This window comes from Notothenia coriiceps, unplaced genomic scaffold, assembly GCF_000735185.1.
Source record: "Notothenia coriiceps isolate Sejong01 unplaced genomic scaffold, NC01 NC01_scaffold00036401, whole genome shotgun sequence".
Taxonomy (NCBI): domain Eukaryota; kingdom Metazoa; phylum Chordata; class Actinopteri; order Perciformes; family Nototheniidae; genus Notothenia; species Notothenia coriiceps.
In genome coordinates, this window is record NW_011369102.1 from 4,111 (window position 1) to 24,579 (window position 20,469).

The 20,469-nt window shown below is 41.3% G+C and overlaps 2 protein-coding genes across 2 annotated transcripts in view; one reads left to right on the forward strand and one right to left on the reverse strand.

Moving 5' to 3' along the window:
- Positions 1 to 13,121, reverse strand: part of LOC104963787 (tyrosine-protein kinase receptor UFO-like) — a gene marked incomplete at its 3' end in the record, with an annotated part of 17,026 nt that extends 3,905 nt beyond the window's left edge. Inside the window, exons 1-7 of the mRNA XM_010792426.1 lie at positions 13,010 to 13,121; positions 11,340 to 11,420; positions 11,114 to 11,229; positions 6,972 to 7,167; positions 2,009 to 2,148; positions 1,767 to 1,911; positions 1,333 to 1,350 (exon numbers count right to left, since the gene is read on the reverse strand). Coding sequence (XP_010790728.1) covers positions 1,333 to 1,350; positions 1,767 to 1,911; positions 2,009 to 2,148; positions 6,972 to 7,167; positions 11,114 to 11,229; positions 11,340 to 11,420; positions 13,010 to 13,121 — 808 coding nt within the window. The remainder of the gene's footprint in view (positions 1 to 1,332; positions 1,351 to 1,766; positions 1,912 to 2,008; positions 2,149 to 6,971; positions 7,168 to 11,113; positions 11,230 to 11,339; positions 11,421 to 13,009) is intronic.
- A 1,588-nt stretch (positions 13,122 to 14,709) lies between these two features.
- LOC104963769 (ryanodine receptor 1-like) overlaps positions 14,710 to 20,469 on the forward strand; it is a 90,762-nt gene continuing 85,002 nt past the window's right edge. The window contains exons 1-4 of the mRNA XM_010792411.1: positions 14,710 to 14,952; positions 17,322 to 17,409; positions 17,508 to 17,600; positions 19,052 to 19,066. Coding sequence (XP_010790713.1) covers positions 14,750 to 14,952; positions 17,322 to 17,409; positions 17,508 to 17,600; positions 19,052 to 19,066 — 399 coding nt within the window. The 5' untranslated portion in view covers positions 14,710 to 14,749. The remainder of the gene's footprint in view (positions 14,953 to 17,321; positions 17,410 to 17,507; positions 17,601 to 19,051; positions 19,067 to 20,469) is intronic.

A 20,469-nucleotide genomic window follows, 5' to 3' on the forward strand; every position in this document is an offset into this window, starting at 1 on the left:
ACTGTCAAGTTTACAGTGAATGTTAACACAATAAATTATACTTTCCAGTATAAGTTTCCAGCTTAGTTCATCACGGATGTATTTTGTTATCCACACATATAATTGTTTTATATTTGAACCTACACCTGCAACAGTCAAAGACAGGCAACTGTTGAGGAGTTGGAAAGGTCTCTTACAGTTCTTCTTGGTTTTTCATATTCTAGTATTTCGTATCATGGATCTCCTACTTTCCCCTATTTTTGTATGCTAAATATAAGCATATTCAACAAAAAATGCCAATAACGTGCTTTTACCACTACGGCGGTGGCGGCGGGTTTAAAAAACTGTCAATTTACAGTGATGTTAACACAATAATTATAGCTTTCCGTATAAGTTTCCGCTTAGTCATCACGGATGCTATTGTTATCCACATATAATTGTCTCTTTATATTTGAACCTACACTGCAACAGTCACAAGACAGGCAAACTGTTGAGGGAGTTGGAAAGGTCTGAAGATGTTACAAATAAGGTACACACAGCATACAATGCCATAATAACTTTGTATTATTAGTGTAGGACACTTATGTATGTATAACATCTGAAGATGTGTAGTTTTATTCATGTTTTCCGGAACTACCCTAGTGGAAACGAAACAAAAAACGTGCCGGTTTGGCACGGCACGCTTAAACCGTGCTACGCGCTGCAGTGGAAATGCGCCATAACTGACCTCAGTCCCTCCCTGCATATTTGTTGAGCTAAATCTAAACATGTCTCCTCTAAAAATACAGCATGTTTAATTTGTTCCTTATTCTCAAAATATCTACTGTTTCTTGTAGTCCCATCCCTCACATTGAATGTATTCCCAGCTTCCTTGCCAAAGTTACTGCTATTCTTCCACAACCTCCACCCCAACTTGTCCTCTCATTCACACTCCCCCTCCCTCGACTTTCCTTGCCTCTTTTTATCTGCCATTCTTGTTGTTTGAATTGTCTGTCTGGCTCTATTGGACTAAGCAAACAGAGATGCTACACTGTTCTCGCTTGTTATAAATATTTATGATGCGTCTCCCCATTCACCCCTCCATCCCCTCTCTCTTCCCCTTTCCCGTCTCACTCTGAGATGTTCTCTTCTCTTTTTTCTCTTCCTTCCCTTTTTTATCTCTGAGATACACAGGAAGAAACTTGCAGGCTCATGGAGGAACCCACTGACAGAGAATAAGAAAGAGAAGTCGAATGGTGTTCAAAAACACCATGATCTCACTTCCACTGTCAGCGTGTCACTACGTGTCACTCTGAGGGGTCACATCAGAGCTAATGGTAGGTTTGTTAATGTGTAAAGTCGGTCATTACTCACCTCTGAATTCCTCCATTTCTGTGAGAAAAAAGAGAAAGCGTAGCTCGTGTCAATATTAACACAAAAGTAACACATTTTCTTTGGTCGACCTTAAAAATGTGTTTATCATTGCAGGATGTATACGAATCAAATCTGACATCTTCTTGTAATAAACTATTATACCTTATAAAGAATACGTACGAAATGATGCAGCATCTAAAAATATAACCTAAGTTAACTCATTATTTATTTTATAATTACTAATTGATTAGTTGAAAGAATCATGCCAAAGCACCACTTTTAATTTGGTTGTTTGACAGATATTTGCTTACAAGTTTCTTAAAGAAAACTCATTTCTGTATTTAAAAAAAGCATTTAAAGTACTACTCAACAAATACGGCATATTCAATGATTTTTATTTTTTAAGTATGTTTTCACTTTTTTTTGGCACTCACCAGGAGTAATAAGGGTCAGGGTCTGTGTGGGGGTCCAGGGTCCTTGCCCCACCCCTGTATAGGCACACACTCGAAAGGTCACATTGGACAGGGGGACAGACAGATTGATTGACAGCTCGGTGTCCAATCCAGTGTCCACAACAAACTGTCAACAGAAGACAAGAGGTAGTCAGGATCAAGCAGATTTATCATCTTCATTTATAGGATGAACAATGTCAAAATGTTTGCATGGCGCCTCATACCTGCTGAGCGTTGGGGGCGCTGTACTCCACCATGTAGCCCTGCAGTTCTCCATTCAGCTTTCCTGGGGGCCCCTCCCATGTCAGCAGCACGTCTGTCCCGTTCAGCACAGCGCTAACGTTAACGGGCGGGTGATCTGGCACTGAAACAAAAAAAAACGAGTTTCAATTTTCAAACTTTTATACCGCTTTTGAGTTGTTTGTCAGATTGCATAAGCAGGGTGTGACTGTGGGGTTGGTGGCCAGGGGCCAGTGTGTCGGGGGGGGGCGTGTGTTGTTTTGACAGCCTGCAGCCTCCAGGGTGTGGAGAACTACAACAGCTGGAAGGGGAAGATGTCAGGGAATGTGAGGAATTCAGCTTTATAAGGACAAAAAAGGCTTGCTGATGGCACCGCAGAGTGGGGCGATTAGCTAGTTCAAAAGCCACGGTTGGAGGACCTCAAACGGATAATTGCCGGGGCCCCTGCCCGCCTCCTCCAGGCTGTCCATCCCTGTTTCTGCCTCATTCTCTCGCCTGCCCTTTTCTTTTCTGGCTTTCTGGAGCAGAGAGTGAAAGAAAAGGGCTGCTGGCAACAGAAATCCCCAGTGGAGAGAAAACCTTGCTGAATAAAATGCTAGAAAAAGTGTGAGGAATTTGTGTGTGTGTTTGTGCACGTGTGTGTGTCTGAGATTGATACTGTGTAAGACACAAGAATCCAAGAACCTTTTCACAAGGAGACGACAGTGCTCATTTCCTTTGTAGCCGTCTGAGTTAGGGCTCTCTTTGTCTTTGCTTCTCACTTACTCTGCAGGCTTAAAAAGTCACACAAACTAACTGGACACACACACACACACACACACACACACACACACACACACACACACACACACACACACACACACACACACACACACACACACCCACACACCCACACCAAGTCAGTGTGAGTTTGGGGAACATGGCCCAGCCTATATGGATGATGTTATCAGGAAGCATTTGGCAGATGATTGTTTCCACATGCGGTCCCTGCTCTGCCTGCCAGCGAAAACAATTCAAGCTCGTTCCAGAAGATCGTCTCCACCTATGATCCGTCATCTGTGCCCCCCCGCCCCTTTCTCTGCCTTCTCCTTCTCAATCCCTTTGTTGCCTTTCCTCTCCCTGTCTTCAATCCAACATTACTCGATCTCCTTCTTTCCAAGTTGTCTTCTCCCTCGCTGCCCCCTCTGCTGTAAATATCTCTTTTTTTGTCACGGGGCTATGAGTTTAAGAGAAGTAAGCCTTGACTTAGAGATTTGTGGAGGAGGGGGAAAAACGCAAAAAAAAGTTCCAGTTGAAAGGTTTGCGTAGTTTCAAAAGGAAAAAGTAATGTGCTGTTTGTCTAAAATGCAGAAACTACAGATTAATATTTGTTTCCCAGGCTCGGCTTGGCAAGAGGCTGAGAAACACTTTGGAGTCACAATTAGTTTCTCAACAGAAGAGGTTAACATCTGCATCCATGGCAGACTACTGTTTCACATCCTGTTTAGTGCTGCAAATGTAGAAGCAGTGTCGGATAACCATGCTTGGAAGCGTTTGGACTCAGGACTGCTCCTGGGTCTCCATCTCGTCCTCTCAGTTCTCCGGGGGGGTCAACACGTGGATGGAAAAGGGTCACCCTGAAGCCAAATATTGACTCATACCCCGGAGATCTGTTCTCCATAAATCAAAAACTATGTCAGCACTACACAGGAAACATGTTTCCCTGATCACTCCGAACACGAATTTTCGTGTCATCAAAAAATGTCACAACATTTATGGACATCCACTTTGATTCATTCGTGGTGAAACACACTGTTGTCTGTCTTCAGCAAATGGAGCCTTTTTTTACTGGCAGTGGTATTAAATAGGATTACATATGACACGTGTGTGTTGTGCCACGTCTCCATGACTCACTCCTATTGGAATGGTGAGTTTGGTTGTCCGGTGACTCTGGATTCAATGTAGCGTCACTTTAGGGGTACAAACAGATGTGTGGAGGGATTAAGGAGTGCCTTTTCGGAATATAGAAGTGTGTCAAAAGAACACAAAAACTTTTGTCAAGTGCCTCGCCTATTTTGTTTTGCAAAGATGCTCTGAAGAAGATGTTAGATTGTTTTATTTGGATGTGCAAGCAGTGGTGGAAAGTTACTAAGTACATTAGCTCAAGATCTGTACTTAAGTTCACATTTGATTTCCCTTTTCTTTGCTGGAGTATTTTTATTTTATACTACTTTATACTTCTACTGAATTACATTTAGAAGCAAATATTGTACTTTTTACTCCATTACATTTATTTGGCATGTACTGTATGTATTTACTAGGTATTTTATCAATACAGATTTTGAAGATGCAGTACTTTCACTTGAAATGTATTATTTCTACAGTTTGATATATCGTTTTACTCAAGTAAATAATCTGAATACTTTTTCCACCACTGTGTGCAGAGATAATGCGTTTACAGAATGGATATGTAAAACATCATGTCGTTGCAGCTTTAGGATTAGGGGGTGATATGGGTCGTCTCGCTTCCTCTCCCACAAACCCCCTACCCCCCTTTCTGTTCTCTGGGGGAAATATCGGGCTTTGGGAAAACAGCTAAATTAGTGTTTTCTCAAAGCGCCCTCTTCCCTCGTTTCCCTGCTCCTCATCCATCCCCTGCCTTCTCCCACCATCGACCCCTTATTGTGTGTTTCCCACAGTGCATAGCTGTGTGCTCTTAGAAGGGAAATCACAGGTCATCTGAGGTCAAAAGAAAGGGGGAAATGAGCGATGATGGGGTGAAGTTGGAAGATTGGATTTAGAAAACAAGGTTTTGTTTGATGTTGGGAATAAACTCTGCGGTGCAGTTTGTAGGATTTGAGGTTCAAAGAGACTACTGCGACAAAATTAGAACAAAGAGGGAATGAAGGATGGAAATGAGAACAAAAAAAGCATGCAGGAGAAGAGTCTGTAATGAAGAGAAAACTCATGAATTAACCCTTAAATGGTTTCTGTGTCCTGTGGGATACAGTCATTTGACAGGCTATATGTCAAATGGGTGTAATATGGTGTAATATTGCTGTAACATGGGTGTAATAACAGTGTAATATGGGTGTGAGAAAAATGTAACATGGGGGTAAAATGAGTATAATAAGTTACAAAACTGTTCAAAATAATAGTGTAACATGGGAGTAAAGAGGAATAAAATGGGTGTAATGCGGGTGTAATAAGGGTGTTATGTAGAAAATAAAAAAAATATTGATAAGCTCATGTAACAACAGTGTAAGTATGGTGTAATATGGGTGTCAAATGTGTGTAATAAGGGTGTTATATGGTTGAAATAATAATGTAACATGTGAACAATGATGGAGTAATATGGGTGTACTACGGGGGATAATAACGGTGTAATAGGGGTGTATTCATCTGTAAAATGGGTATAATGTAGAATAAAAGCAAGAAATTAACTTCCAAAATATGTATATGTGAAAGCCCATTAAAGGGTTAAAGAGAAGGCATGGGAGCAAATGGAAAACAAATGGGAAAACACTTCAGTCCCAACAATAGAGCCTTGTGGGAGTTTAGGCACAGCATTGAAAACAAAGAGATAGAAGTGGAAAATATGTCTGAGCTGTGAGCCTTCCTTCTTTAACCTCACTCCCTTTGACCCTCAGTGCCTCCTGAACTATCCTTGACCAGCAGCCAAATCTTCTGTTTTTCTGTTCATCCCCTGACTCATTAGAACAAATGAGACACTGCTGTCCAAAGGGACATTACATAATGTTGCAAAACAGAGGATCTTTTCCACAGAAACAAAGCCAAGCTTGCTACAACTCTGCTGAATAGAGTAGTGAAACTTGAAAATCCCGACTGTAGCAAGCTTATCTCAAAACCACTTTTTCTCCTTCTCTTTTATTACAAGTACTTCTCCATTTCCCTATTTCATGAGAAATGCCATGATAAAGTGCTTTCAGATTCTGAGCAGCTTCAATCATGGAAAGCCCCGATCCTGTGGCAGATCTCTCCTCTGCTGTTTCCATTCCTACTCGTCAGGGATAGAGACAGCATGAGCTGGCATGGAAAATCCCACCTCAGTTTAAAGTCAAACACTGCAGCCTGTACAGTTTGAACGGAGTGCTGCGATCCTAACTGAAGCCTTTCAGGAGAATTTAACGTCCCTCCCTCCCTCCCTCCCCACCTACTCTGTCTCTCCAATACCAGGCAGCCTTCTACCTCAAGAGTTTACATTTCAAAGATTGCAGAGGTACAGTGACTTAGGTCTGGTATTCTTCATAAACACAGACTTAAGTGGGAGGGGCACGGGAAGCAGTATTATGACTAACAGTGAAGCTGAAAAGCAGAAGTGTATTCACCACGAAATAAAGCTCATAACGGGGGAGAAGAATCAAGCGTGATAGTTAAGAGTATCCTTTTAGGCCTTTTACTGTCTATAATTAAGTGTGGAATAACCTTTTGCATTTACTTTTTGACTATTGCACCCTAGAGTCCCCTTTTGGGGACTTTTTGGAGCAATTGACAGCTGTTATTTAACCCAAGATATAAAACAATCACACATAGGAGATCAGATAAGAACACAGCTAGGGTCAAGGGTTAAAATGGCAGACACTCACAACAACTAACCACTGACCTGGGGCTTCTAGAAACAATAACAAATAAATAAGGACTAGGAATCTTGAATATTTCATTATTAGTCAAAATGTGTATTACAAATGTGTATCCACTTCATAACAGTACATTCCAACTACTGTATTTATCTGAAAATGAAAGCAGAAATTAGCTTCATACTTCCATAAATGAATCCTTTGTACAGACCAAATGACCCTTAAATGAGGCTCAACCATTCCTGCAGTTGTGCAGGGGGGGGGAGGGGGGGCTGTCAGTAGCCAGATAACACAGCCTTGACTCACTTCAGAGGAGCTGACTCCGCACTCACACATGCAGGATGAAAACAAACATCCTCTGAGGACTCACCTCCTTCTTTGGTGTGCAGCTCCACCCAGGGGGTCCAGGCGGAGGGGCCCTGGCTGCTGTGGCAGGCCACCCTCACTGCGTACAGGCTGTGGGGTTCCAGGCCCCCGATCAGGTGCGAGGCTGGGGGGATGTTCACGTTCTGATTGTGGATCATCTTATCTGGGCCTCCTGTGAAGGTTTCTCCCGAGTGTTTGGCCTGTAACATTCAATTGACAAACTTGTGTTGTGATTTTTCTCCATATTGATATGTTTATATTTAAATGCTATTCTGCTTTTTAGGGTTTTCCTTTTCCTGCATTTAAATAGTCAGCAAAAGCTCAAACCTGCCCGTCTTTATTGCTTCATGGCACAAACAGGAAGAGGACCTTGTTCTTCTAGTGCAAACGGATCTGAAACCAATGCTTTTGGCAATGGCATCTATTAGAATAACTCAATAAATCACTTTCAACATGTCTAGTATTACTAGTCAGAGCCAGATAAAACACTTAAACCATAGAAGTACAAGTGCATAGGAAAGACTGGTAGACAACCATTTACTTTATATGTTTGAATGTGCAAAGCAACGGGATTTAAAATGTAAGTGTGGTCTTAATAGATACAATCAATACTACCTTAATAGGATATTATCAATATTTTTTATAATCTACAAATTACCAATCACAGTTGGTCTGCAGGAACCAATTTTATGGAAAATAGTTAATGTTGCATCTATGATTAGATAAGAGAAACTTCCTGTTTTCTATATCAAAAACATGTGGTTGTCTTTCTCGGGAGAGAGACGCTCCAGAATGAAGGAGTTTGGAGTCCATGCTCTGAAATGGCAATGAAATGCTAATGGCCCAAATGTCGTAAAAACGTCTTTATTGTTGTTTGAACGTGAACCAGGCTCATTAAGGTGCACGGGAAGCAGAACCCGCCATCCAAAAATCCCAGGCAGAAACCTGCTGTCTCTGCAAACTCTCTGTGGTAAACATGTTTAAAGAGGAACATAGCGCATGCATTGCAGCAATCTTAAAACCACATTAAAGTCGCCAGTCAGGACCATTATGCTGGTGTTCATTATCAAGCTGCTCCTGCAGGCTGCTGGCTGCTCTTCACAGGGTGGGCTTACAGTCAGAGCCCAAAACCTAAATACAAATGAGCAGCCATACCAACAGATCATGTGTGTGTATAGCGCAAGTGCTGTTGTACTCTGCTGATGATTTTACAGGATCCGTACTCACTTTCATGATTCTACATGTTTTTTGGGTTAATATTTATATTTAATTAAAAGAAAAAAATGATTATTTTTCCTATAGGCCTACTGTCCGTGTGAAACTGTTTTAGCACCTGTCTCTTTAAGAACTATTCCATTAAAAAATTCCAGTCTACTCTCATTGGTCAGTGTTTCCGTCTGTTCTGCATCTGCGCACTGGTCGTGACTGCAACTACAATGCATATGTGGACAAAATGTGTAAGTATCATACATCAGAACAACCTTCCGCACCAGTCTGGTTTCAAGGCAGGTTCAACAGAAACTGCTCTCCTTGCTGTCTCTGAGGAACTGCACACTGCTAAATCAGCATCCCTCTCCTCTGTCATCATCCTTCTGGACCTGTCTGCTGCATTCGATACGGTGAACCATCAGATCCTCCTTCGCACTCTCCAAAAACTTGGAGTTTCAGGCACTGCACTTTCCCTCCTCACCTCATACCTCAAAGACCGCACCTACAGGGTAACTTGGAGAGGGTCCGAGTCCGACCCTTGTCAACTAACTACAGGGGTCCCTTAGGGCTCTGTTCTTGGTCCCCTCCTCTTCTCCTTGTACACAAACTCGCTCGGATCTGTCATTAGCCCGCATGGTATTTCATACCACTGCTACGCTGACGACAGCCAACTAATTCTGTCCTTTCCCCGCTCAGAGACCCAGGTCGTTGCACGCATCTCTGCTTGTCTAGCTGACATCTCTCAGTGGATGTCTGCTCACCACCTCAAGCTCAACCTTGACAAGACTGAACTGCTTTTCCTTCCGGGAAAAGATTGTCCCACTCTTGACCTAACAATCAACATCGGCACCTCTGTTGTTTCCCCGACTCAGACTGCAAGGAATCTGGGTGTGCCCCTAGATAACAAACTGTCCTTCACTGCAAACATTGCTGCTACAACCCGCTGCTGCAGATACACTCTTTACAACATCAGGAGGATACGTCCCCAGCTGACCCAGAAAGCGACGCAGGTTCTGGTCCAGGCTCTCGTCATCTCACGCCTAGACTACTGCAACTCCCTCCTGGCTGGTCTACCTGCATGTGCCATCCGACCTCTGCAGCTCATCCAGAATGCAGCGGCTCGTCTGGTCTTCAACCTTCCTAAATTCTCCCACACCACGCCGCTCCTCCGCTCCCTTCACTGGCTTCCGGTAACTGCTAGAATCCACTTCAAGACACTGGTACTTGCGTACCATGCTGCGAATGGATCTGGCCCTTCCTACATCCAGGACATGGCTAAACCGTACACCCAGCACGTGCACTCCGCTCTGCATCGGCCAAACAGCTCGCTGCACCCACACTGCGAGGGGGACCCAGGTTCCCATCAGCAAAAACACGTGGGTTTGCTGTCCTGGCTCCAAAATGGTGGAATGAGCTCCCCATTGACATCAGGACAGCAGAAAGCTTGCACATCTTCCGGCGCAGACTGAAAACTCATCTCTTTCGACTCCACTTCGAGCGATAGAATTACTAACAAAGAACTGCTAACAGAGCACTTGTATACTAATAAAGGACTGGCTTATCTATAGCCAGTTGAGTAGCACTTGAAATGTTTGGCTCTATGAAACCTGATGTACTTATATGATTCTGTTTTCTTCAAGGTTGTATCTTCCTGGTCGAATGTACTTATTGTAAGTCGCTTTGGATAAAAGCGTCAGCTAAATGTAATGTAATGTAACATGTGTGTTTTCCAAAGATCTTATTTTCTGCAATATTCCAAATTCTGATGGGAAAATCCCATTGCTTTTTTTCGAGGGAGCCCTTAGGATTCTAACTTTCGGGACATTATACAAAAAATACTTCATCACTACACCACTAGTGAAACTTTTTGAGCATTAATATTATTTTATTTCGGAATGTGGGCAGCAGATTGAGCCTCTGATATTTGTAACAGTATTTATATAGCATCTATATCTGCTTTGTAATTAAAGAAATGGAGAAATGTAACTGTTTATAATACGGGACCTTTAAAAACAACATGACTATTGAGAGTTCACGAGTAGTGGGTGGTGCTTTTTAAGTAATATTAAGGTGTATGAATGAGGACTGTATGAATGTGTGAGAGAGAAGGAGCGAGTCATTCCTGTCCGGATGAATCACAGTCCAGCCCGTAAACAAGTGTATTAATCTAATTGTGCAGCTCAGCTCTGAGTCACACTCCAGCCTGCATTCCCTCAGCATGTCTCAAACCCACAATACCTGCTGTCTGGATGTTCCTGTTTTCAATAAGTGACTTTTGTTTTTGTCGTCTTCTGTCTTTGTTTCCCTCTGCCTTTCTTTCTGTCTGCTTTATGCTTCCTTTGTGCAGCAAAGTAACATCTTTCAGCTCTCTACTCCATACATTTTCTCATGTTTCTTTCCCCACACAATGGACCGTTAAATTCAGATTGTTGCCCCATTCTGCTGGAGCCGGCCCCTCGCCTTGTTCCCCTGTGAGGCTGAGGAGGGGGTTTTGAGGGGGAAAAAGGGAGGGGGGCAAGAACAGCAAGAGGTATGAGGGCAGCTTTATTAGAACCAGACGTTTAGGGGTGGTGCTGCTCCGCTCCCTTCTCCAGGAGAAACATTTCCCTTCTCTCAGCTCTGAGCTGTAATGGCCACAGAGCAGGATAGTGGCAGAGGGAGTGGTGCTACACAAGATTAGTCCAGGAGGCCACTTTCCCAGAGTGAAACCTGACCCACTGGGACATGAATAAAGCAGGGAGGGGTGGAGGATGAGTTAAGAGAAGAAAAGGAAAATAAATCTCTCTTTGCTTTAAAATTAGGCCTCAAAAGTAGAACTCTGGTCCTGTAAATAGCGGGAGAGTGGTGTGTTTGTTTGACATGTGGGTCAAACAATCAGCAGTGACTCTTTTTCTCAGTGAGTTGTGGTCTTCTCATGTTTATCTCACGCTGTCTCACCTGAATAGAGCAGCGGATTATTGGGTAGTCGCCTCCAAAACCGGGCTGCCATGATATATGTAGACTAGTCGGAGTGATCTCCAAAGCTTGCAGATTCTGAGGCTTTGATGGGAGGACTACAGAAAGAAAGACATCATGAATAAAGATTAAACGATAAGGAATAATACAATAAAAAAGATAGAAAAGGAAAAGTGTGTCTAACTGGTGCTTCCACAGTGACACCTACCCGTGATGGTTCCAGATCCAGAGGTGGCCACGCCTTTGCGGTTGTGGGCCTCACAGGAAAAAGTGCTGGTCCTGTTCAAACCTGGAGGAGAAATGAAACAAAGCATGTGAGGCGGGAACATTTAGGGGTGGGGGGGTTTTAAACCAGGAATCCTTGCTCAGCATGCTGAGTCGCACCTAATGCTAATGTAAGAAGAAACAGTGTGAAAGTTGAAACCAAAGTGCGAATAATGTGAGGGTAATAGCTTCCAGGAGGTAACGGGATCTCTGTCAACAGTATTGTGATTGGTTCTGGGGTTAGCATGTGTTTCAGAATCACAATAACTGTATTTGTCCCACAGAGGGGACATTTACATACAGTAGTTACAGCAAAAGCGAAGATACCTTTTTTTGATGTGAAAGTACATTTTTAAGAAATTGGCCTTCACGAGACATATCAGTTTTAGCATTTCAATAGTTGTGTTTCTTTAAGTAAAATGTGTCCTGTAAAGTCTCTATGTAACACATTTTATTCTTGTTCATATTTGTAACAGTGTCTCTTATCACACGTAATTGTACAGCTTTCACTTTGATAACAGTGCCTCTGACAGTCTCATATGTAACCAGAGGTGGAAGAAGTACTCAGATCTTGTACTTAAGTAAAAGTAGAAGTACCAAAGTGTAGGAATACTCTGATACAAGTACAAGTCCTGCCTTCACAATGATACTCCAGTAAAGGTATAAGCATCAAAAGTATACTTAAATTACCAAAAGTAAAAGTACTCATTCTGAATAATATGATATGTTTTATAATGATTGATCATGAAAGTGTTCTCAAAGCTGGTAAAGGTGCAGCTAGTTTGAATGACTTTGTATACTGCAGGGTAGTGTCACGATTCTCATGTTATGTCACGTTTATAGTTTTGTAGGTTTGGATGTTTTTGCTGTTTTCCATGTCATGTTTTCCTTTGGGTTATTGTCTTGTCATTAGTTTCCCTGGTGTGTCTAATTGTCTGATTATGTTCACCTGGGCCCCTGTGTTTTCTCCTCCCTCCTCACCTGTGTCTTGTTGTGTGATTGAGTCTTGTGTGTATTTAAGTTCTGGATTGTCTGTCTGTCTTGGTCGGTTCGTACTGTCACGGTTTGTGAAACAAGCAGGACCCAAATGCAGATTTAAACTGAAACTTCCTTTATTTCAAGGCTATGATATATATAGACAATGACAAAACAGAACACTCACCGCAGAACTAGTCAGGGAACAAGACGAACCGACCAAGACACCTGACTAGCCCACATATTGTCGCCATTTTGAACTGACAGTGTAAACGTCTACCACACACACACACACACACAACACACAGAACTAAGCTCAATACACTGTAATGACACTCCAGAAGAGACAACTTTCAGTCCACACACAGTTACACAACACAAATTTCCCGGGGTCAGATAAACCTCCGACCCTGAGTCGGAGAATGGCGGGCAGTGTGACTGCCAGCACGCAACTCGAAGATTGCGAAAGACGGGTAAGTGAACTTACCCACTGCAGGGCGAAAAGGCTTGACGTAATAACCCTCGTTTCGTAACGAGCCGCCTCCTTTCGCAGTCGGTTAGTTTAGTATACGGGTCATGTTCGAGATTGGTTAGTTTTGGCGGCAGAACACACAGGCCCCGCCCTCTAAGTACACTAACCAACAACCAGCTCAAAGTCTGATTTCGAGTGGCCGTTCGAAGTTGTGTCGCGGCACACCTGCCGACGGTAATGTGGACCTGGAGTCGTGCTCGTGAGCGAAACAAGAGACATATGTGACATTTTTTTTTACAGTTCGAGTCCGTATCCTTGATGGTGTGTACGTCGGGCTCCTCTCTAAGAATCGATATCTCAACTATTCAAGTGTACATAACTCTATACACCATTGTGACAGTAATCTTGTTTAGTGTGCCTTTCCTAACTTCAACAGCGTCACTTTCTGATGAACGAGACAACTTCTAAAGACTGCAAGTCTAATTTATTTTTAGATACAAAGTTGTCATTATAGTCATTCTTTATTACCCGTAAAGAATAAGTTTGAGCAATTGTACCTTAGGGTATTTGGAATGGAAAATTAGTTTACATAAGGTCAAAAATAGGATAGATCTTGGAGTTTATTTTTGTCATGTGACCGTATGTAGCCATAATAAAGTCTTTTACGTGTATTAATAGTTGTGTTGTCTCGATCTCGTTTTCGTTTGTCCCTTTAACATACCAAATCCCGAAACGGTAAATAATACACAGATCATTTTTTTCTGTCTACTTAGTATGTAAGTAATGTTATGTAACGCAGGTAACGGATTATTACTAATGTTCATAAACTCATACTCAATAAATGTAAAAAAACGACGAAACATTAAGATGGGGGTGACGTAATGCCCCCCTTTCACATGAAAATGAGAAAGTCAAAGGAACGCCTAAACCTAATTATTATAACTTTATATGATTAGTTGAGAAATTAGTCTGAAATCAAGGTGGACCTCATTTAAGTGTTTCATGGACAGTGCTAAGAGTACAATACAGTGCAACAATATCAAACATTCCAAACCCACAAAAACGACAAGAGGTACAGTACAAAAGGAAACCCCAAAACACAACAGTAATCAAAGGGACCACACAGATTAACAGACTAATACAAGTGGACCCGGGGACACAAAAGAGAGGGGGAGTGGACACAGAACAACACACTAACTCAGAACACACATAAATTCAAGACCNACATTGAATGTGTTTAATTGAATAGTAAAGGGGTTTAACGTTAGTGGCAGGTTGTGTGTGAGAGAGAATAAATAAGACAGCCCAATATTTAAAAAAATTGTTATTCTTTTTCCCCGCATATTTCGCAACTTTCCGCATATTTAGCAACTTCCCGCAATTTCACCGCATAAAATCACATAAAAACCCCTCATTTTTAATCGCATAATCAAGGAATTTAGCCCGCATAATCAAGGATTTTTGCCCGCGTTTTTCTGGAGGGTCTAATTAGCTGCCTTTAGCTAAGCGATAGTGATGGGTAGTGGCATACAAAAATACATCATCACTTTACAACTCCATTGCCTTTGTTTGTTTTATTGATTAGGCATGAAGAGTAATATTGGTTAGGATAAGTGTAAGATTATCAGGGTAAGCCAATTAGAAGCAGTGTAGGGCGTGTCATGGCATTTCCTTTATAGAAGTTCTCTAGTTGACCTTTCTGATTGTACCCCCCATGGCTGTTTCTGGTCAGGCACTATTCAAAGTATCAGTGTGAGGCAACTTTTCATAGCTAACCTTCTATTTTTTAGGGTTAGGTTTTTTTTTAGATAACTATACTGACTCTTACTGCTGCTGATGTCAGCTAATTCCTGTTTACCTCTTGTCCAGTGTTCTCCCAGCCTATTGTCAGCAGGGCTAAGCCAGAGATGCTTAAGTCCCACTTCATCCCCACGATGGAGAAGCTGAAGAAGCGTTCAGGGAAGGTGGTGGCCGAGGAGGATCAGCTGCGCATGGAGGGCAAGCAGGAGATGGACAGTGAGAACGGGACCATCCGAGATGAGTTCGCTGTGCTGTGCCGGGACCTGTATGCTCTCTACCCCCTGCTCATCCGCTACGTGGACAACAACAGGTAGCTGATCTTAGCAATGACGTGATACATGTGCAGAGAGCCGGTCATCCTAGCATAAGGAGTAATCAGGGGTTTTTAAATCTAGCCGTAGGGGTTCCTTTAAAGGTCTCCTATCATGCAAAATGCACTTTTTTATGTCTTTCATACATAAATATGTGTCCCCGGTGTGTAAGGAGACTCACAAAGTGTCAGAAAACAAAACCCTCTCTCTTTTCCTCCGTACCCAAATCTAAAAAAATGGGGGTACAACGGAGCTGACTTGCTGCCGATATGACGTAATGTCGGAAATGTGGGCTGGCTTTACACCCACGGCCCTATCAGAAACGTTGCAATCAGAAACAATGCCCGATGTGTTTTGGAAGTAAATGGTCTTTGTTTACATTAGCAAGCATCGCTAACACTGGAGAGAGTATGTGTAAAAGATCAGGAAATAAAAAAAGGAACTCACCTTGTGGTAAACCCGCAAGAGAGAAAAAGCATTTGAGCTCCATACTGTTTCAGAAATAATCTTTGATGTAGTTCTGAACATAATATTGCGTTTAATCATGGCAGCATGTAGCTGTATCTGGGTAGAATTCTCCCACATGAGCAGGCATAAGCTCCGCCGCCGCCTCTCTCTTTTTTTTTAAAAAAAAGCTTTATACCAGGGGTGGGGAGCCTCCGGGCCGTATACAGACCGCGAGACCATTTGGTACGGCCCTCGAGTTAATTTATAAACACACGCAAAAAAGAAAAAAAATTAAGAAATCTAGACCGCAAAATAATTAAACAAGCGAGTGCCTGTTTTTCCTGGCCAAGGTCAGGGTCCTTGAACACAACACGAGTCACAACAAGTGTCATCACGTGGTATATGTCTCGTCTGACAGGGGTGTAGTTCTGATGGAGAGCACCAGAACGCAACTCCGGCACTTCACAAATTGCAGTACCCCTAAGTAGCCGTACACATGCCGCAGTTTGTGTGCACGTGCATGCATGCGCGAGTCATGGTGAGATATCTGGATTAAGAGGTTGCTTTTTCTTTGCACAGCATGAAAGAAAGGCCAAATGAATGGGCTGTGATTTTAGTATTTTTAAGCAAAGGTCAATAATTTGTACGGTCCTCAGAGGATGAAATGGCCCTTGAGAGGCAGGGGTTCCCCACCCCTGCTTTATACCCAGAATCAGCATGTTGGTAACAGGGCTGCAATAGAGGGTTATGAGGCATGGCTATAATGGGTGCTCTGTTTGGTATTTTGAGCAAAACACTTCATAGACATGTTTTTATATTTCTTTATATATCTGAGACCTAGAATATACAGTATGCCTAAAAATAGCATGATAGGAGACCTTTAATTTCTATAATTATCGGCTTGCTGCATGTTGTCCAGGTTATTAAACAACTATTTACTAACTAAATAAACAATTTGACACAAGATATTGATTTAAGATACATGATATTTGGTTTTAAAAGGATAGTTTTGCTACCACTAAGAAAATGTTTGCCTTTATAGCCAAGTTACTTAAAATTACAGTACTACTGATCTAGGTTTTCATGCCTCGTTCACAGTTTCTTTCAAATGTACCCGTTTGTAAACACTGCCAGAGCCCATACTGTGTTGCCTAGGGTTTACTTCCTGTCTGTCTTCTTCTGCTGATTTCTCTATCCTGCTGCTCTCTGTGTCTTTATCCTCTTTCCCTCTTTTGCTCTGTTTTCTTGTTCTTGTTCTCTTTGGCATTTCTTTACGGGGGACAGTTTAGCCATGGGTACAAATATATTGCTTGCCAGATATATGCAAAATAATATTCCTTAGTGTTTTCTGATGGAGAAACGGAACAAAAACAGATGTGTTCCCTTGATCAGAGCATCTTTAGCAACGGTCTGCAAACTACTGAATTTACTAATTGACCAATCAGAATCATTTAATCAACTAAAGAGTGTAATAAATATTATTGCTTTCAATTTTTAGTATAACACTTTATAACTTAGTTATAACGTTTGAGCTTATAGCAACACTATTCTCCAGAGTAACTCTTTTGATTTAAGAAAACTGACACACTATTATGGCATTTCATTTGATATAACCACACTTCACTGTTAAACAAATATCAGTATTCAGTGCTTTTCTGGCATGGCCAGTTTGTATTGCATTTTCAAGGGGAAAAGCTTCAGACTTAAAGAAATTCAAGTTAAAGATAGTAAAACCAAAAAGGGAAAATGGATCTACCAAAGCAGATAGGTTTCAATTTAAAAGTACAATATCATCAGTTTGTATAAAGTGATATAAAATGTTTCTGGTATATTAACAGAAAAGCCTTTCCGCTGCTCTTCACTAGGATTTACAGAATGTATTTAAGAGTTTAAGTTAATCCATGTAATTTTCTGTGTGTAGGGCGAGATGGTTGACCTGTCCTGACCCGGATGCAGAGGAACTCTTCAGGATGGTGGGGGAAGTCTTCATTTTCTGGTCCAAATCCCACGTGAGTCTTTGTGTCTTTTATGAGTTAGCTTTTTCGGTTTGGCAATGGTTGTCTTTCCTTTCCCATGTGACATTTATTTTCTCTGTTATTCCTCACAGAACTTTAAGAGAGAGGAGCAGAACTTTGTGGTGATGAATGAGATCAACAACATGTCCTTCCTGACCGCAGACAGTAAGAGCAAGATGAGCAAGGTGAGAGCGGACAAGCAGACAAAAGGCCAAGAAAAACATAGCCTTTCACTAAATGAGATGTTTATTCACTTACATGCATATCTTGAGCTGTAATACATTACGTAACTAAACTCTAATAATGTAATATTTCACTAACACCACCCATTCTAAGCGTTTTTATATCAAACCCCCATCTGAACTTTTATCATCTGTTATTTCCTGTCTTCTGTCTTCCTGTTCCTTTAAGTTGATCTTGATATCAGGTGAAAAATAATAATAATATTCTAAAACTGAAAGAGTAATAGAGTGGTGCAGGAATTAGTCGAAAACCCGTAAAATGAGTTAGCATTTTTAGCACTTTTTGTCAGCTTTTTGTCAGCTCGAAATCAATGGTTTTTTCAAATTCGTTTTTTTTTTAGATACCAAACATAAGGTCTGTGTTGAATTCTAGTTTAAGAGATTTTCTCTTTTTTGTTCAACAACATAAAATATGTTAGTAAATACTCCAAAGGCAAATGTATGAAGCTTTTCCGTGTCTCGTTAGCAACCGCAGCTAGCGCAGCCGCTAACAAGTGTCTAAATGAGACATGTAAAAGTAGTACTAAACTCGATCATGCCAAACACTAGCCACCTTTAGCTTAGCTGTGTTGTTATGGAGTAATGTGAGTGTGATGTAGGTTGTTAATAACCAGTTACTTCTGGCGAGTGCGTTTTCACTTCAAACATTCTAAAAGTGATGATTATAAGTGGAGATTATTCTGCTGAACCAAACAGGTATCATAAATGTTTGTTTGCCCCATTCCGAAATCCAATGAAAAAATTCCTTTAGCTTTTTGACAAGGGAGCCCTAACGATGCTAACTTCACTGCACCACTCTATAGTAGTTAAGGGCCTGAGAGGCAAGTGAGAAAAAATGATGATGATCCATCCTAAGAGTGATCTTAGTTGATGTCCTGAATGTATTGCTTAAGAACCAGTGCGAAGACACTTTTTGATTTTAAGAAAAAATGTATTCCCTTTTACTACGGGGGAGGATTAGCGCCACATGTGTATTTTTTTACGTCTGTCTAAAAGTGATATTTATTTTAGTTGTGAAAATTAAGTCAGAATTGTGAATTTTTTTTAAGCCACTTTTGGTCAGATCTCCACAAAGATGTCACATGTGGCCCTAATCCCATTCCGTAGTATTCCCCCTGCTACTTCACAAATACTCTTAGTCTTGGCAAGTCTTTCACTATTCACCAGTTCTTAAGTGGTACATCCTAGCCTAGATAGAAAACCATTAAGATCAGACCTAGAAAATGGATCACCAAAATAGTTGTCTTCCATATACTAGGCTATTATGACTCACAACATTTTTTTCCAGGACAATATATACATGGTGGTCCATAGTGTTTAGGCAGTAGTAGGAGTGTCGCTAACTGTGTTTTCTCCTTATATCCTGTGTCGCGGGTTGGACGCTGGGCCACTAGGCCGGAGATGGAGAGGTTAGACTTTGTTTGTGCACGAGCGCTGTGCTGATCGCATGGCACCCTGAGTTTTGGGAGGCATTTCATCAAGCTCTCCCATGGACACCGCATTTCTTACACATAGACCCCAAAATTCACACACATACACACAAACAGGGTTATGAACAGGGAAACTTACTCTATCTTAGTTTGTTCACTGATATTGCAAATGCAATATGAATTGCAATATTAAGGGAATTCACATTTTACTTATTCACATTATAATCGAGAAAAATATTGAAATGATAATTTCTTTCAAAGGATCTGTAACACTAAACACTTTTTTTTCAAGTTTGTAAACCGGGACCTCTCTGCATCACACAGTACTTCATTTAGATATTTTCACACACTTAACCTTGATCAAATATTGAATTCGATTTGGATATTGCACTAGTCCATATTTATTCTGAATCCGTGTATCTACCGTCAAATTGTTTTTCTTTATTAAACACTTAAACGGAAGAGCGTCTGAGAGGCCTTTTTGATTTGCTTTTTACCTTACTAAATGGTCAAATGGTCCTTGGAGCGAGGGGCGGGGCGAAACTCATGGAAGTGATTTCAAAACAAAATCCCTCGTTTGCTAAAATCACACTTTGAATCACTACAGTATCCTGCTGAAGGAACGGTAATTATTATAAACAAGGGGAATTTAGCGATCACAACGAAAACGGCCAAGACACATATTGAGCCCAGAAAATGTATGTTATTAAGGGCTGTAAATATAATAAGCCTCTGTCTAAAATGGACAACATTGTTAGGAGATTTAAACTATACAGCGGTTGTGCACTGCGGTCACTCAGCCGTCTCTCGAGTTTGCTTTTTCAAATCAGCTGCTCTTCATTATTTCTGCTATATTTGACAAGTGATACAAATATTTGTTACCACAAGTTCTTAAGGAAACTGACACTGTTGGACTCGGTTCTAGTTTAACTTCTACCAGAAATAAAATGAATTACTTCTATCTACTGTGTACTTTGTGAGTAATCCTCTGTCAGAGTCCCCCTCCATAATGCATGTTTTTCTCCTATCTTTGATGAATGATACAAATGTCATTTTACCATTACTTCTTAATGAAATTGATACTGTTTGACTTTGTATTAGCCTACTAATTACAATACATTGAAGTAATTTTACTGTGTATTTTTTGAGAAATACTCTGTCAAAGTCCCCTGCTGAAAACAAAATCAAGCCACTTCTGCTAAGTTTGATGAGGGAATTCTTTTTTGTTGCCATTAGTTCTTCGTGAGATTGATCCTGTTGGACTCAGTACTACTGAAACTACCGTAGTTTCAGTAGTACTGAGTCCAACAGGATCAATCTCACGAAGAACTAATGGCAACAAAAAAGAATTCCCTCATCAAACTTAGCAGAAGTGGCTTGAT